Source organism: Palaemon carinicauda, chromosome 1 (assembly GCF_036898095.1).
Source record: "Palaemon carinicauda isolate YSFRI2023 chromosome 1, ASM3689809v2, whole genome shotgun sequence".
Taxonomy (NCBI): domain Eukaryota; kingdom Metazoa; phylum Arthropoda; class Malacostraca; order Decapoda; family Palaemonidae; genus Palaemon; species Palaemon carinicauda.
Genome location: NC_090725.1, coordinates 118,279,606 through 118,298,525, shown reverse-complemented (window position 1 = coordinate 118,298,525; position 18,920 = coordinate 118,279,606). Strand labels below are relative to the sequence as shown.

The window sequence follows — 18,920 nt, the reverse complement described above, 5'->3', positions numbered from 1 at the left end:
CTGACGTAAGTGCGATGCCTATGTAATTATTACAATCAAGTCAGGTCTCCCTTTTTCGCCATTTTCACCAACACTCCTAGGTCCTATTCATCAGGTATTTCTCTTCCTGCCACATTCTACAAAATAATCTTGTAAATATTCTGAGTCACATCATTTTCAGCCAGTATCATATTGGCAGTTATTCCATCTTAACCACGGGCTTTCATTCTCCTGAGTTTTTAATAATAGCTTTGACTTCAAACACACTGAATTCATTCATGGGCACATAAAGGTCTTCATCAGCTTCAGGTATATCAATCAAATTATTCCCATCGTATCTCCTATTCATGACCTAACTAAAGTGTTCCATCCAACATTGCCTTTCTTCGTCCTCTGTTGTTATAACAGATCCATCTCTCTTTTTGATGGATATATGCTTCTTCTTTGCTCCCATAGAGATTTCATCGATAATTCTATGAGCGATTCTTACCCCACAGCCCCTCCCTGAACTCATAGCTTTGTCAGCTTCATTTGGTTTCCTGTCTAAATATTCTCTCCAGTCATTCCTGGCTTTTCTTTTGACTTCACTATCAATACTGGAATACTTAGTTTGCTCTACCTTGTAATTTTCAACATTTCCTCGAAAATGCTCAACAACCAAAATCTGTATTTGTCTTATTTTTATAGTGTCTCAAGTATCATTTGATATCCATGGCTTTCTCCTTGTAACTGCATGTCCTAAAGCTTCACTACTAACAGACTGATATATGTTCTTAACATTACACCATTCTTCATTAATTGTCTGGTCTTTGTCTCTCAAAATCTTTAAGACTTCAAATTGATTCCTACATTCAACTGCAAATGTTTCTTGGGGTGCATCTTCTGGAAGCTTGGTTATATCAAACCTAAGTATTCTATCTTCATTTCTGTTGGGTGCTTTCAGTTTTAATTTCACTGTGGCAATGAGGAGCTGGTGATCACTACCAATATCTGCACCTCTATAGCTTCTTACACTTCTCAGAGTCCTCTTTCTTGTTTTATTAATCGCTATGGGATCTATTTGATTTTTGTAAATGCCACATGGGGAAGTCCATGTATATTTGTGGATATCCTTGTGCTGGAAAAGAATACCTCCAATGACAAGATTATTTGTTGAACAGGAACTTATGAAATGTGCTCCATTTTCATTTGCAACTTTGCCAAGACCCTCAGCACCCATTACATTCTCTATACCTAGATTATTCCTTCCAACTCTAGCATTGAAGTCACCCATTACAATTTTCACATCTCTCTCTCGGATCTCATGTATCACACTGTAGAACTTTCATTTATTCATCTTTCATTTCTTCACGAAATTATTTGTTGGTGCATAGCAAACTATAATACTTATACTGCACTGTTTGATTTAAACTTTGAAAGTAACACTACTATTTACAGCTTTCCCCTCAGTTAATGCCTTTTCTGCTTTTGGTGTCATCATCATTGCTACCCCTTCTCTTCTAATGCCATCTGTCCTGCCTGAATAGATATATAAATTGCCTTGGTCTAAGGTTTCCTTACCAATCCCCTTACAATGTGTTTCTGTTAGGGCAAAGACATCCAAACTATATTTCATAAATTCACTCTCCACTCGCTGTAAATTCCCAATCTGATTCACGGTTAACATATCAATTACCAATTTTCAGTTTTTCTTCAGTATTTATAAACTGGGAAATTCTTGGCAGCCTTCTACGCCCGGGACTGGGGGCCATTCTGTCATTTTTGCTTTCCATAAACTGACTAAATCCATGGAGGATTCATAAGCTAAATTCATTAAAGGATAGCCAGTTCCTTGCAGTGCACAGTACCCAACTAAGGCAAGTGAACCCTACCTGTCCTCACTAATTCCAGTAAGATCATCCACCAGGCGTCAGAAGTAAAAGCCGAAGAGATACTTGTCTATAACCTTAAGCCCAATCTGTCACTCTGCTGAAAGGGACTTCTTTGAGATTTAGGAGGGCATTTCATCCAAACCCAAAGTCCTCGTTACTCCTCCAGGTTGCTCATCCGCTTATATAACCATTGGCAAAGATATATTTCTAAGATATACCGCCTAGCAAATTAGATTTAAAAACTAATAATTCTTAAGTTAGATAAGATAGATTAAATTATGATATCTGAGTAAATATCATAAATGGATGTCGAATTGTATATAGTATTGACATGTATTATATTTCACTCTTTGCCAGTGCACCTTTTTTTATTCACTCTTCAACTGTGCTCCTTCAATAAATACTTAAATGATTTTTCACCAAATTCGACACTTAAGAACAGATGATCCTTTATCAGGAAGGCCTAAAGGATATTTCTAAAAAGTTTCATTAATGTACGTAAGACGAGTTTTAAATGTGCAAAAAATAGCACCCTCTCTAGGCCATTCTTAAATGGGTTATGCACCAAATTTGACACTTAAGAATTGCTTATCCCTCAGGAAGCTCTAAGATATATTTTCACAAACTTTCATTGATGCACTCAAATTGCGATTTGGGCCTTTCTTTAATGCGTTTTACACCAATTTCGCCATTTAAGAATGGCACATCAGTAATCAAAGTGCCAAAACGAAAATTTTATTACAGGTGTGATTGATGTACTCCAAAATATAATTTGGGGGCAGTTCAAGCTACGCCCCTACTCAATGCACCAACGGCATAACTTGAGAATGAGCATTCGGAGGTTCCGAAAGCACTAGCTAATGGCTTAGCTAACAAACCTTTTGTAGTCGAGATGTAATACAAAACTCTGTGAGCTCCTGGACTATAGAGTTATCCCGCAATGAGCTAGCAAGTTAATGGTATACACTAACAACTGAAACATGATGAAAACTACCGACTTTAGTTGAATCTTTGATCCCCATTAAAGTTTATGGGAATCATACTGTATTTCATTACCTTCACATTAGTAATACGAGGGTGTTTTGAAGCTCTTACTTTAGTGAGTGGAAGGATAAAAGAATCAGACTACCAACTTGGTCTCCCAGGAGTCTGTCTTGACAACCCCTACTTCTCTTCTGACCCAAAGGATCAGTCTTACCCAGCATAAGGGACACCGAGATTGGCCGTTGGATTAACGATTTTACTTACCGGGCACAGGGGACACCAAGATACCCTTCCTGGATTATTGTAAATGAGCCCTGAGGCAATATACCTGCATGCCTCACTGATGGGAAACTCTACGATTTCTGCACATAAAATTTTAAAGACTTTTCATTCATGAGCAAGATTCTGAGTTATCTCCCGTGATGTTCTATGAATACTGTAACAACAGTGAATGTAACAGTGACAGTTCCAGTGACTTCTCCAGTGAATTCCAGTGTTTCCAGCAAACTTTCAAGAGAATCCCATTGGTTTTCCATTGAGATTTTAAGAGAATTCTAGTGGCTTCTGTGGACCAACTATTCATTTGCTTGTCTTTTTAGACTGGCAAATGTCTGAATCGGCCGTTAACGACCCTACTCCTGAAGAGAAGCACCCCCTAGGTGGTGAGGGTCCTGAACGAACATTTTCAGATGCTTCTCTTACCCCTTCCAGCCTTGAAAATTTCTGTAAAAAAGTGAACCCTAGCCTCAGCACAGAGCTTGAGTCAAGAGATAGGGGAATCTCTCTCCCCCTACATATGCTGTTCTCCCCTGAAGGTGACAGTGTAGTTGAACCTGTGGAACAAGATGAAGCACTGCTTGAAGAGCAGCCTGCAGAGCCAGATGAACTGCCCCCAATACAGGAAGAACCAACCTCGTTAAGTTCCCCAGATAACACTCCTGACACACCACCTATGACCCAGGAGCAGTCCCATTCCAGCCCAATACAGGTAGAACCCCCCCCCCCCTCTAACCAAGTAAGTGAATCTGAAACCCTTACACAAGTTTGTTGTGTATAAACCTCAAGATGCCCAAGCTCCTTCCACCTTGGCATATCACATCCTTTGAAGTGTAGAGGCTAAAGCTTTATCAGAAATCCCCTTGAAACTTGCCTTTAAACCTTGTGTTAATGGTAAAATTCTTGCCTTTCCCAAGGATTCCCGAACTGCTCGGTTCCTTAGTAATGAGCCACAGCTCGACATGCTCCTTTCTGAGGAACGTGTTGGGGAGATTATGCTTTACAAATTACCCTTGATTTATAATCTTGACATAATTAAAGACCACCTGACCATTGTTAATGCTGAATGCTTTAAGAAGCGTTACCGCCCTACTACTGCAGTAGTCTGTGAGTACAAAGGGCCCAGTACTCCCCCAAGAAATAAGCCTCGGCTTGTGGGGAACCTATCAAGTTAAAGACTACATTCCTCCCCCCACCCCATCAGATTCCATGACTGCCAGAGGTTTGGTCATCACATGAATCAGTGTCATGCACAAACTAGATATGGAGTCTGCGCCGGTTGGCACGATTCAAACATTTGCTTTACAAAATATCAATCAGGTCAAGAAGCACTGCCCCAACTGTGGTGCCGGCCATCACGCATGGTTCAAGCACTGCCCACTTATTAGGCTCGAAGTCCTATGGAAGAAAGGTCTAGTTTTCAGAGCCCTCAAGTGCCTAATCCTAGCCCTCGTCCATCCCCTGGTCAGAGACCAGGACAGTCACCCCACCCCCCCACCACAAGCAGCAATCCAGCAAGCCCTCAGTTCTATGCTAAAGCTGTCCAAGCTAGAAATCCCCCCTCTCCCTTGGAGGCTGCTAACTTCGCCAGTAAGGGAATCGGCTACACTGTCACACCCTTTGAACATCAGTTTTCTCAGTGCAGCCCCCCCCCCCCCGCAGTGCAAGTGGGTCTGTCACCGCCCCATGATGCCCCTATCCCTCTTGCTCAATCAACACCCATGACATCTGGTTCTCAGGGCGATTCTCCCCCCCCCCTTAACCTACTGCATCCCAGCCTCTCTTCCATCCAACACAGATGCTGTTACAAGTGGGCCATTGGAGCCCTCCTCCCCATGATTCTGAATATAATTCAAAGGATTGCCAAAAACCCTGACCCTAATATCCAACCAAAAGTCAATTTTATGTTCAATGAAATAATGACTGCTATTATTGATCATGGCAGTTTCAAGCGATGAGTCTGGACCAGACCTTGACCTGGTGACTTCCTTTGGAAGCAGTGATGACCTAAAAATAATCCAATGGAACATGCATAGCATTCATCACAAGTATGCCCTACTTCAATCCCAAACAGCTAACACAACCCAGATGTTGTGCTTCTCCTGGAAACCCTACTCAGAGACACTGGACCTTCCTCATTTAAAAACTAAAAGTCCACAGAACCCCGTACACTGAAAATACACAGGAACTTGTCACCCTGATTAAAAACACCATCCCATCAGTTAAGCTTCCACCCACCCCTAATGGAGATATAAATTCTTAGCATTCAAATCACCCTTGCGCATAGATCTTTTAACCTTCACAATATACATAATAATACTAATAGAACACTTGAGGCAAAACAACTTTTTGAAGATATAGAGTCTAAAAGCCCCATCGTCGCAGGCAAGAGAAGCATGACAGACTGGGCTCTTTTGCAAACTGACAATTTTCCAGGAGATCCCATCCCGCTGCTGGATGACTTCACCCAGCAACTGGAAACTGCTGTCAATGAGTCAATGCCAAAGCAAAGGGGGCACACACACCAGTTACAAAGATGCCTGGTACTACTGTCCCAGGATTAGAGAAATGAACATGAGAGTAAACAGAATTTGTAAACTTTTCCGGCACCACAGGACTGATGAGCTACGTCAGCTCCTGTGAGATATTTCTGCCCAGCAAGTTGAAGTGACCCAAGAGGTCAAATTCCAGAAAGGGCTTCTATGGTGTAGTGATATTTCACAGCACACATCTTTCAGGGCCATCTGGGACTGGTTTAGCAAAGTATCAAGGAAACAAACCAAAAACCCAAGCCAGCCATCCTCCCCCACATCAGGAGGCAATGAGGATAGCTAAAGCCTTTGCAGAAATGACACAATCACTTAATCTCTGTATTGAAATCAGAGACAGGCAGGAAAGCCTCCTGCCAATCAGAAACACTATTATACAGGCTGCATGCCAGACACCAGCAAGATCTGACACTCCTTACACTGTCCATGAGCTTCACTCTGCACTTGCAAAATGTAAAAATAGCCCCTAGGCTCATCGCATTACTTATTCCATGTTAAAACACTTAGGGGAACCAGCCTTCATCTCTAGATTTATGTGGAGGTACTCTTCTGTCTCTGACCAGAGCCTTGAGGTCGTATGGTGCAGAAAGTGGGCCCCGACCATTTTTTTTTTTTGAAGCATCTGAGAACAGCATCAAATCTGGGGAGAGGACAAGAAAATCCACTCCCACCATTCGAGGTCCGTCTGTTACGATGATCCCATGGGGATCTGAATGTCCTGGGAATCGAGAGCCTGATTCCACCGGGACTTGAGTCACCACTGGAGAGATCTTATCCTGAGACGACCATTGGGAACTAGACGGGCCAGTAATGAAAGGTGACCAAGGAGATGTAACCACGTCTGGGCTTGAAGTTCTCGTCTGAGAAAGGGTCTTGCGACCTTTCTCAGCCTTGCTATTCTGTCGTCTGATGGGAAGGATTTGCGGAGATTGGTGTCTATTATTATGAATAGGTATACCAGTCTCTGCGTAGGAAAGCAGGGAGGACTTCTCGAGGTTTACCATGATCTCCAGATCTTGGCAAAGCCTCAGAAGTTTGTTCCGATGTTGAAGAAGGCTTAACACCGAGTCTTTTAGGATTAGCCAGACGTCCAGGTAACGAAAGAGACGGATGCCAATCCTGTATACCCAAGATGACACTAGAGCAAACTCTGGTGAAGACTTGCGATACTGTGGAAAGTACCTTAGCACAGCACCTAGAACTGGTATTTCCTGTTGTCTAGGTTGAGCCTTAAGTACTTTTTTGAAGACCGATGGACTGGGATCTGGAAGTACGCGTCCCTTAGATCCAGTGTGCACATGAAGTCCTGTGGTCTTACCGCTAGTCTGACCGTGTCTGCTGTCTCCATGCTGAACAGAGTTTGTTTGACAAACTTGTCAGAGCTGAGAAGTCGATGACTGGTCTCCAGCCTCCAGACGCCTTTTTCACAAGAAAGAGTCGACTGAAGAAACCTGGGGGCCCGTCGAGGACCTCCTGGAAAGCGCCCTTCTTCAACAGGGTCTGTACTTCTGTCCGAAGGGCCAGCCCCTTTGGTGATTCCATGGCAAAGGAGTCTATAGACACTGGATTCCTGGTCAGGGGAGGGAGAGATGTTATGACGAATCACAGAGATTGTCCAGGGTTCGGCCCCGACTTGCTTCCACCTGTCTGAGCAACTTTGTAGGCATCCCCCTACTGGTGGACCAGCAGGAGGAGTGGCTATCCTAGCGTTTGCAGCCTCGGCCACTCCCTCTAGAATATTTTCTTCCCCTGGAGGACTTGGTGCCTTTCCTGTCCTTGGCAGGGTCTTCCCTGCTGTCTTGTTCGTCATGGTCTTGGCTGGACGGGACTGCTGAGGAGCTGGTGGTTTATTGGGCTTGGAGGTCAAAGCCCTATGGAGGAGGGAGTCCTGATGGGACTTCCTCCATCTCTCAGCAGCAGGTTCCATATCCTTAGGCTCGAATAGATGGGCTCCCTCTAGAGAGGAATACCTGAGCATAGCGAACTCGGCATTTGGGACTTGTTGATGGAACCTCTCAGACACCCCGTCCCGGCGTTTCAGGATAGTAGTCGCCCACAAGTTCGAAACTTGGTGGGCGAGAAACTCGATTGTGCGAGTGCCTGAGAGCAGAAAAGTCTCCATTGCTTTCCTAGTACAGTACATTCCTTGGAGAAATCCTCAGTCCGTACCAGGATTCCCAAGGTCCCTAACCAGACAAAAAGCCATGAAGTAGCCTGCATGGCGTACTTTGTGACCTCCTCCTGTTTAAGGATCTCGGTTGCCGAGAAAGAGACCTGACAGTTGGAGAGTCTCTCTAGAGAGACTCCCTTGGTGAGCCCTTCCAAAGAGTGATGGAGAGGAAGAGCTGGACGACGCTCATCCAGAATCTCAAAATACCTCCCTGTTGGACCCGAGGAGGTGGAAGAAGCTTCTTGGTAGAGCCGGAATGTTGGGAGGAGGCATGTTCGGAGATCTGTAGGGCAATCTTAGCCCTGGCACCCTTCAGCCCCTAAGACCAGGGCAAGGCTGCACTGGTCTTCCAGCATTTCTGGGTGCCAAAGACACGGTCTAAGACCATGTCTTTGCCTTCTCGTGGGAGTATCTCTGGGTCAGTAAACGCATTGAGAACCCTTATGAAAGTCAGAACCTGCCAAAATGCATGTTCTGACTCTTTTTGCTCCCCTTCCAATGTTGGACTTGCAGCAAAGTCTCGTTCTTCCATCCCCGAGAGCTCTTCTCAGGGTGGGTCGCAGACATCCCTTGAGTGATTGGCTGTCTCTGAAGACTTAAAGGACTTTGGAAATCTTGGAGTCCTTGGACTCCTTCCGAGGAAGGAGGTAGGACTCCAGCATCGAAGGCCGAAATGTCGTGTCCCTCCTGATTTCTGTTGGTGGTGGGGAACTCTCTGCATGAGGGGAGGCTTCCTCCGAAGGTGGAAGGGAGGAGGTCCTTTCCTCACGCGACTTCCTTGGCAGAGGTGAGGTAGGAGAGTATCCGGGGGAAGATGCAGGAGGAGCTGGACTTGATGGTCTAACTAAAGTCAGCTTTACCCTTGAGGAAGCGACCATGTCTGAGACTCCTCTTTTCCTCCTCAGGGGAGAAGTCATGGTTCCTTGCACAGGGTCTGCTGGAGCTGTAGGATACTCCGAAGAGCAGCCAGACAGAGAAGGATTGAAGGCCTGCACCACTGCCCTAACCACAACACTGAACCATGGCTGCTGAATGAATGACATACTGTCAGGCAGATCCCCTGAAAGGAAAGGGACCGAAGATTCCCTATGAGGAGTCTCTGCTGTAGGTGGGTCCACCTTAGAGGAAGGCAGTTTGAGAATCCTGAACCCTTCTGTAGAGGCCCGTTCCCCTATCCCCGGCAGATGCGCTGAAAGTCATTTGCAGGGAGGGGAATGAGGCGATGGTGACCTATCAACGTGATGTTCCTGTTGATGGTCAGTGAGCGAGTGCTCAGGTGAGCACGGGCGCGTTGGTGAGTGTTGCTGCATTGGCGAGCGCTGAAACTGTGATCGCAAGTGCGCAGGAGAATGCAGGTGTGCCGGAGAGCGTTGGTGCGCAGTAAAGAGCTGTGCAGAGTGTTGCGCAGTTTCCCTAGAATGTGCAGTAGGGCACGGGAGCACAGGAGTGCAGGAGTGCAGGAGCGCAGGAGAGCAGGAGAGCAGGAGAGCATTTGAGCGTAGTAAGACACTGCGCAGTTTCTTTAGAATGCAGAAGAGAGCGCGGGCAGACAGGAGAGCGTTGGCGCGCAAGAGAGCGTTGGAGCGCAGTAAGACCATGCGCAGGGTGTTATGCAGTCCCCTTAGACTGCGCAAGAGAGCATGGACACGCAGGAGGGGGCTGTGCAGGAGGTTACTGGAGAGCAGCTTCAGTAGAACGCAGGTGAGCGCTGAGGAGTTGGAGAGCACCGGAGACCCGGAGGTTGCTGAGGAAGCTTCGGCACTGGCGAGCGCTGCAGCTTGGGAGAGCGTTGGCAAGCCTGAGAATGAAGTTGCGCAGGAGCACGCTGAGGTTTTGACAAGCTGTTACACCAGGGAGCGCTGGCGAGCTCAGGTTGGAGAGCGCAGTTGCGCAGGAGCGCGCTGAGGTTTTGACGAGCTGTTACACCAGGGAGCGCTGGCGAGCTCAGGTTGGAGAGCGCAGTTGCGCTGGAGATCGTAGGTTGGCTGGTGAACGCTGGCAAGCTGGCAAATGTTGCTCTCTGAGGCGAGGTTGCGCTGGAGAGCGCAGGCGATCGGAAGATCGCTGAGGCATTGGAGGGTGCTGAGGACGAGCAGGTGAAGGCTGTTTGTCTAACGAACGCTGAAGCACTGTAGAGCGCTGACGAACTGGAGAGCGTGGGCGCTCTGTAAAGCATGACGGAGCTGGCTGGTGGTGACAAGATGTTGGTGAGCGCTGATGCACTACAGAACGCTGGCGAGCTAGAGAGCATTGGTGCACAGCTGCACGCTTAGGTAGGGCCTCAGAAGGCAGTACCGGGGACAGAAACGGTGATGGTAGGTCGGCAGGCTGGCTGGTAGGAAGCACAGGAACAGGGATGTGCCCTTCTTCACTCCATCCATCCACCCAAACCTTGGCCTTCCTCTTGTACTTCTCCCATCAACTCTTGCATTCATCACCTTCTTTAGCAGACAGCCACTTTCCATTCTCTCAACAAGGCCAAACCACATCAACACATTCATATCCACTATAACTGGTACGTCATTTTTTACACGCGGTCTCACCTTCACTACTTCGTTCGTAACCCTACCTAATCGATATACACCAGCGATACTCCTTAGACAATTAATCTCAAACACATTCAATTTCTGTCACTCCATCACTTTCATTCCCTACAACTCAAATCCATACATCACAATTGTTACAATCACTTTCTCATACAGAACTCTCTTTACATTCATGCGTAACCTTCTATTCTTTACCACTCCTTTCACTGCCCCCAACACTTTGCATCCTTCATTTACTCTCTGATGTACATCTTCCACTCCACCATTTGCTGCAACAACAGACCCTAAGTACTTAAACAGATCTACTTCTTCAAGTAACTCTTCATTCAACATGACATTCAACCTCACACCACCCTCCCTTCTCGTGCATCTCATAACCTTAATCTTACCCACAATAACTTTCAACTTTCTTCTCTCACATACCCTTCCAAACTCTGTCACTAATTAACCAAGCTTATCTTCCGAGTCGGCAATCTGTACAGTATCATCCGCAAACAATAACTGATTTACCTCCCATTCATAATGACTCTCGTCTATCAGTTTCAATCCTCGACTGCTTGCAATAACCTTCCACCAATTTCATATAACCTCATCTCATTTCACATTGCTTCCCTATCAATTCTATCATATGCTTTCTCCAATTCCATAAAAGCAACATATACCTCCTTGCCTTTTGCTAAATATTTCTTGCATATCTGCCTAACTGTAAAAATCTGATTCATACATCCCCTACCTGTTCTAAAACCACCCTGTACGGGATTCATACTTGGGAAGAAACAATACATTATTTCTACAACTGATTTATAGTGACTCACATCAAGATATACATATCAATATACATAAAGCCATATTCATCTTATCACTTTGTAATCATATAGGGTCACGCCTAAGATCAATGTTTCCCTAACCTAGCTCAATCATATCAGAAAATGAAGTTTTACAACCCCACCTTTTGGCAATCATACATAGTGTATCTCCAAAATCCTCCAGCTGGTCAACATAATTAATTACAAAATGACCTTTCCTTACATAAGAAAATAAGAATGAGAAAAAATGAGATGCTGAGTGATTAATTGAAAGGTGTAGGTGAATGGTTCAAGACACAAGCTTACCAAAATAGAGAAATTGAAGCCAAGAATTGAAGAAAATAAAAATTTAGCTCTTTTTAGAATCATCAATGCTAGCGCACATGCATTTGTATTAGACAACAGCTAAACAACAATGACAAGTAATAGTGAAAAGGTGACCTCTAAGAAAGGACACTCCTCCGAGAAATAATCAGCCTTTTTGATTATTCTTGGCTTACATCACATCACAACAGACACCATAGCATCAGTAAAATATAACCATATACGCTATCCTATAGATATAAACAATCTCAGTAATTGAATTTGACATAAAGGGATATTCCACCAAAACCCTACCAATTACTAAAATATATCTTGAAATTCAACTTGTAAATCAAAAGTAACTGCAAGTGATTGTCTTTTAAATTCATGATGCATCAACATTCCAAATAATTACTTTATAAAGTAATAACTTCAGTTCCCTTTACATAAAGACTAATTTAAAAACTATGCAAGTACAAATATTCTGATGTTAAAGATTTCTTAAAAAATCAAGATATCTTACAACTTTAGCCAAATATCTATTCTATCTATAAAGCTTGGCACTTTCCCCTTCCCACAATTTTGGAGGTAGCCAGCATTGGGGAAAAAATATGAAAGCCAAATATACTTTTTTAAATTACATATGTACTACATAAGCTACAAATCTATAAATTGCTAATAGACTTTTATACATGTAAATATGATTACCTTGTGTTTCTTTGGCATTTGGCCAAGCACGACCAAGGGAATGAACCATTTCATCAATGAGATCCCACATGAGAGATTCTTCTTTTTTGTTCCGCTCTTCTTCTTCTTCCTCCTTCTGATCTTCTTTATCCTTCATAAAACCATATGAAAATTTATTTGTGTTTTAGTCTGATATATAGTTTATACAATCTATATAATAAATTGAATTATTTCCATACTTACCCAGAAATTGTATTACTATATCATTTAGAGCGAGAGCTTTCACAAGCATATAAGTTAAAGTAAGACCCTTACCTGAGTCACAGGGAAGAATACAAAAATACCACGGATAGTTGGATAGTGGTAACCCTTCAAGAAATAAAATAAATGAAGATTAGAAATAATAAAAGAGCCTCATCTTATCACAACTCTTCCAACCTTTCCACCCATGTTCTGGTTAGAGAAATATAACAGATGTTAACCAATATTTCTTATATACCAACCATTTGTCATATGAAATGGAATGGTCACTTGTATCTCTCATATGTGTCCAGTGTACAAAACAAACATACACCACAGACCAAAAGATATGGTAAACATAACAAATTAGGTCCATACCTACAGGTAAATTGCATCTAACCTACCAACCTTAGAAGCTGTAAACAATGGAAATTTACATCTGATAGTACACAAAAAATGTTTTAATCACAAAAGTAATAAAAAAGAAATTAAAAATTACAATGGCTAAAAGGAATTTTCAAAAGTAAGAGAATAATCCACAGATTTCTTGTAAAATATTTTTTACATTAGCTACAGGACTAAACCCACAATCGCTGTACTGTATAAAACTAATATACTCTTTTAATCATGATACATAAATCAAATTAAAATTACCCTGGGCCTATTCCACAACTTTTTTTTTAACCCTTACTTGACAGTGTACATCATGAGTAGTCTCATAAGTTCCCAAGTGACATACATTGATGAGCAATCCCTATGAATTATGGGGAAGAATGCCATGATTTTCTTTGGTGTATAGTCAACCCTCAGTCTATGTGGGGGTTTGGAACAGACTACTGTGCAAGGAATACAGTATAACTCTGCCTTTTATCAGATATTGCCCTATAAAATGTATGGATGGCAAAGCTTTATTAAAGTACTATAAAGTTACTGTTTTGAGTAGGGTACAGATTCAGTTAAACCCCTTTATGTGAAGAAGGTTAGCTGGTGTTTTTGTGTCTGTGTGTTATGAAGTACCGAAGAACTGCCAGCCAAGGATTAGTCTTGTGTGTAATTGCACAGTAAATCTCGACCACAAAACTAGCTTTGCCGCATCATGCTGACGGTTTGTTTTACGAAGTGGTATCCCAGGTATAGCAAACTTGGCCGTTAGTGAATGACAAACAACACGGCACACCTGACATACGACCAAAAGCACATGCAAATGCCACCAGTGACCTGGTCATACACTATATTTGGTGTTCTTACAATTATATTTGTGTAATTATATCTTGTGTCAACAATCCTCCTGTATTTCAACCCCATCTTTTTATTTTCTAATTATCGATGATGGACTGATGTGTATGTGATAAGATTTCTTATTTTTCTTTACAAAATAATTATATATTTTATTTTTATAATTACACCCTGCTCTTCAATCATTTTTTATTCAGAGAACTCTTTGGAATTGAATACCCTAAAGAAAAAATCACCTAACGTTTGTTTGCTTGCTTGCTGGATCCCATTGCCCAAAACCAAAAGAAGGGGTAATGCCCAATATCATATAGTATTTTTCTGACAGGGCCATTTATATAATTGTGGGATAGCAAAATTGGGATCAGTAACCCGATAGTAAGTCTGCGCGCTATACCTGGCTACATGGGGACTTCTCCTGGAGTAGTTCGTAGAGAAGGACCAAATCAACCAACCCCTTCAGAAGAAGCAGAATGAGGAAATGTCAGGCAACCAATATTTTTTACTTCAATCACCCATGTAAGGTAAGAGTTCCACTTGTTAGTTTTATGTAAGGTAAGAGTCCCACTTGTTAGAGTTTCTTCTTACTCTTATGATCACGAGCATGTTTTTTAGGTTTTGATCATTTGCGGATGGGTTTCATGGAATGAGCATGAGTCTAATTATCAATAATCTGGTGCTAAGTCCTTGGAAAGGTTACAGTACTTTAAATCCAAAAATGTTTTGACAAAGGAAAAATATGATAAACTTGGAACTAATTCGTATTTTTTCGTGCTACACAAACTTGAGTTCTAAACTTAGGATAGATGTTTCAGCATAAGATGGATCTAGCCATTAAACTTTCATAAGAGGTGTCAACAACTCTCTGCTAGTTAGCAGGGGTAGTGGAGGGTTGACCAACCTCCCTTTCCACACACACTCACCCAGTGAACTCCCTCAACTTTTGATTGCAGGCAGAAATTCTAGGGGGAAGGTGATGATGGGAAAAGTGTGTAAAGAACTCAGGTTTGTACAGCTTGAAAAAATACAAATTAATTCCAAACTTGCCATTTGTCCCTTCACAAATACTAACCATCATGCTTTACTGAGGAGACTCACCTCTTTGTGGTTGGAAGTCAAAATTCCAACTGGATGGATACATTGCCGTGGATATTGAGCTCAATAGAGCGTGAAAAGAGCATCCTCACACATTGTAAACTTTCAGCCAGTCAATGCTAAAGAGAGTTGACGGCCTGAGCAACCATGGTGACCGAGTGTAAACATACACTGTGACTTTACCAGGTAATTATAATGAGTGAGTTGACCACACACATATACTAACACCTAGACATTGCTCAATTCCCCATCGCACGAAGATTGGGGACATATCAAAATGATGTTTTCACACATATTTCAGACCACAAAACTAATATACATGATGCTTTACTTAAGTTGGAAGGAGGCCAACTTACAGTCTACAGATACTGTGTGGCAAGAGAGGGGAAGATGAAAGAAGAAAAGGTCTGTCATTCTATCCCTTCATCCCAGACTAAAACTGTGAAACTTCTGCCCTCAACTGATTGCTACTACACCTTCAAAGGAACTAAGGTAGTTAAACCACTTGTGGAATAGCCACCACAGGACCTAGAGTTAATGTATTTAGGGTCCTGTGGGTTACATCTTGTAGGTAATGTGCGATGAAGGTGGCTTGCCTTCTCCTCACGCTGGCTTGGAGAACCTACGCCACACAGAAGTTTTTCTTGAGTGCAGTCAATGACCTGCCAAATCCAAGAAGAACTGGTGTTCTTTGTGATCCTCCTTTTGACCCTGCCTGTTCTCACAAGCTGGCACTTGATATGAGGGTGAGCTCTCTTTGTATGTTTCAGTTGGAGTTGAATTTTATTCCCCATAATTTTCACCATGCACTAATTTTGCTAGATTTTTAAAGGGATTTAGCAACCATAGATCTACATTCAGGATATGGAATTGATGCAAAGAGAGTAGCATCATTGGCACATGCAACAAACTTGTTTTCTAGGTCAAACCACATGTCATGAGTATATAGTATGAAAAGTAATGAGCCAAGAACACTACCCTGAGGAACACTAGATGTCATATTCCTATGGGCCAATAACTTTACCCAGACGAACACCAGATATCCCATTCCTATACTCACTATGGTGCCCAACAATAACTCTTAGCAACCTATTACAGAAAAATCAATAATAAAGCTAAGAAATGACCCACCCATTCCCATCTCTTTGGGTTTGAAAACAAAGGCCTCATGATTAACATGGTCAAAGGCAGTACTAAAATCAAGGCCAGTCATATGAACTTACTGACTACAATCAAGGGAGTTTTGTATAGCATTGGAGATTGTAAGAAGGGCATCACATGCTCCAAGGCCTTTACAAAAGCCAAATTGCAAACTAGGGAACAGATGATTACCCTCAGCAAACCCATTTAGAAGTTTAGCCAAAAGACATTCAAAAACTTTAGATAAGGGACTTATGAAAATTGGACGGTAATCAGCTGGACTTAAGCTACCACAAACACACTTACATAATGGAGTAACATTACCTATTCTCCAACAAGTGGTAAAAGAACCTCTTCTTACTAAATTGTGGAAAATAACAGATAACATAGGAGCTAAGAAATCTGCATTTTTAATGAAAATCAAGTGAAAAATAGTGGCTTTGACACCAACCACAGAAGATGGTCACTTCGCCTGGTACACGATGATAGATCTCCCGAGTTACCCAGATAGCCGTTTCACAACTGTATGCGAAAACATTCGCTGTGAAAGGAAATTCTGGATAACATTCAGGCATGAAGTCGTAGGGATGTGACTGTCTTGTGGAAGATCTCTGCATGTTGTTATCAAAGAAGGTTGTGTAGGGGTGGTAGCTCCTTGGAAACTCTGTCAGCAGAAGAGAAGGTCTGGATGCCATTATGCTTGCTGCCACAGTGATACTATTAGAGTACTCGACAGGTTGTAGGATGACCTCATATTGATGAGGAGTCATCTCATTAGGCAGAGCAGGAGGAGGATGCATTGATGTCCAGGTTGTCCAATGGAAGGCGTCCTAAAAGGCAGCCTGTAGGTCCGGTATTGGTCAACAGTATAACAGGAGCTTTCGGATCGAGACTTTGCGAACAGATCTATTATCAGCAAACTCCACAAAGTTGAGACTTTGCTGGCTACCCTTACCAAGAGAAAAGTGGCCACTGAACAATTGCAGTGCAATAACCCCTTGGGTGAAGAAGAATTGTCTGATGAGCTTGTAGTGAGCCTTGCAAGAGAAAGGGACAGGCCGCTTTCTTGAATCTCTCGATTCTGCTTTTAGACAGCAATACTTTTCCTAGTTGGGTATCTATTTGCATTCCCATATTTACCAGGTTCTCAGACTATTGCAGTGAGGACTTTAGAAAATTCACCATGACCCCAAGGTCGAGGCAAATTGTGAGAAGTCTGTTGCAGTGTAGAAGGGTCTCCAACAACTCTGCCAGAATTAACCAGTCATCTGGGTACCAATGTAAACGAATGTCGTTGGCATGGACCCAGATTGAGACTAAAGCGAACACTCGTTAACACTTGAGGAGCTACTGACAGTCCGAAGCACAGCATCCGAAATTGGTATATCTTTTTATGCAAAATGAATCTTAGGTACTTCCTTATTAATGGATGGATTGGGATCTATAAGTATGTGTCTTTTAAAATGATATTTTCATATTAAAATAAATTTTTGAACATACTTACCCGGTGGATATATATATAGCTAACGTCTCTGACATCCAGCAGAAAATTCAAAACTCGCGGGCCATCGTAGCTTGGGTTGCTGGGTGTACAACAGCGCCACCACTCGCCAGGATACTGCAACTATTCCTCAATTCCTCAGGTCTTCTCTGCCCGTAGGGTCACTAGAGGGGCGGAAGGGAGGGAGTTAAATTATATATATCCACCAGGTAAGTATGTTCAAAAATTTATTTTAATATGAAAATATCATTTTTAAACATTTAACTTAGCCAGTGGATATATATATATAGCTGATTCACACCCTTGGTGGAGGGTAAGAGACCAGCAGTAAACATCATAGGAATATAACTCAAGAGTTTTGATAAAAAAAACAAACTTAAGGATTAGTACCTGATAAGGAAGCTGACTTTGATGATACTCTGCCTCATTAGTCTGCTATCCTTATGAAGGAAGCCCAGCGATCCACTCAGGGGGCTGAAAGACCTCTAGGAGCTGTCATATCTAGGGTGACCACCCCTATGACAGGACCTCAACCAATACCCTTGATCTGGGCGCTCTCAAGAAAGAAGTTTGACCACCCGCTAAAATCAAAAGATTGCGGAAGACTGTCTCAGTCTCCACATACAACCCAAAGGACAATAGTTTCAAGAGAAGAAAAAAGGTATTAGGATTAAGGGAATGTAGTGGTAGAACCTTCACCCATTACTGCACTCGCTGTTACGAATGGTCCCAACGTGTAGCAGTCCTCATAAAGAGTCTGGACATTCTTTAAATAATGTGAAGCGAACACAGATTTACTTCTCCAATAGGTTACGTCCATAATGCTTCGTAGGGATCAATTTTGCTTGAAAGCCACTGACGTTGCCACTGCTCTGACTTCATGAGTCTTAACTTTCAATAATCTAAGGTCAGTCTCACCGCAGTGAGCGTGAGCCTCTCTAATTAAAAATCTGACAAAATATAATAAGGCGTTCTTCGACATCGGTAAGGAGGGCTTCTTGACCGAACACCATAGAGCCTCTGATTCGCCTCGTAAATTTTAGGTTCTGTCAAGATAAAATTTAAGTGCTCTTACAGGACACAAGACTCTTTTTATTTCATTACCTACCACATCCAACAGGTTGGAAATCTCAAAAGATTTTGGCCATGGATGAGATGGACACTCATTTTTGGCCAGGAAACCAAGCTGCAAGGAGCATACTGCCTTATTAGAACAGAAGCTGATATTCTTGCTGAAGGCATGTACCTCACTAACTCTCTTTGCAGTAGCAAGACTCACTAGAAAAAGAGTTTTCAGAGTAAGGTCTTTGAGAGAGGCTGAGTGCAGAGGTTCAAACTTCTCAGACATGAGAAATTTAAGTACAACATCCAAGTTCCAAGCTGGAGTCATTATCCAATGCTCCTTGGAAGTCTTGAAAGACTTGAGAAGGTCTTGAAGATCTTTATTGTTCGATAGATCCATGTTCCTGCGTCTGAACACTGCAGCTAACATGCACCTGTAACCTTTAATAGTAGAGGCAGAAAAGTTACGGTTGTTTCT

At 42.7% G+C, this 18,920-nt stretch overlaps 1 protein-coding gene across 1 annotated transcript in view; it reads right to left on the bottom strand.

Annotated features, from left to right (window-relative positions):
• The window catches only part of LOC137651178 (proteasome adapter and scaffold protein ECM29), a 439,426-nt gene that overhangs the window by 88,370 nt on the left and 332,136 nt on the right, over positions 1–18,920 (bottom strand). The window contains exon 23 of the mRNA XM_068384329.1: positions 12,193–12,322. Within this exon, the coding sequence (XP_068240430.1) occupies positions 12,193–12,322 (130 nt within the window). The remainder of the gene's footprint in view (positions 1–12,192; positions 12,323–18,920) is intronic.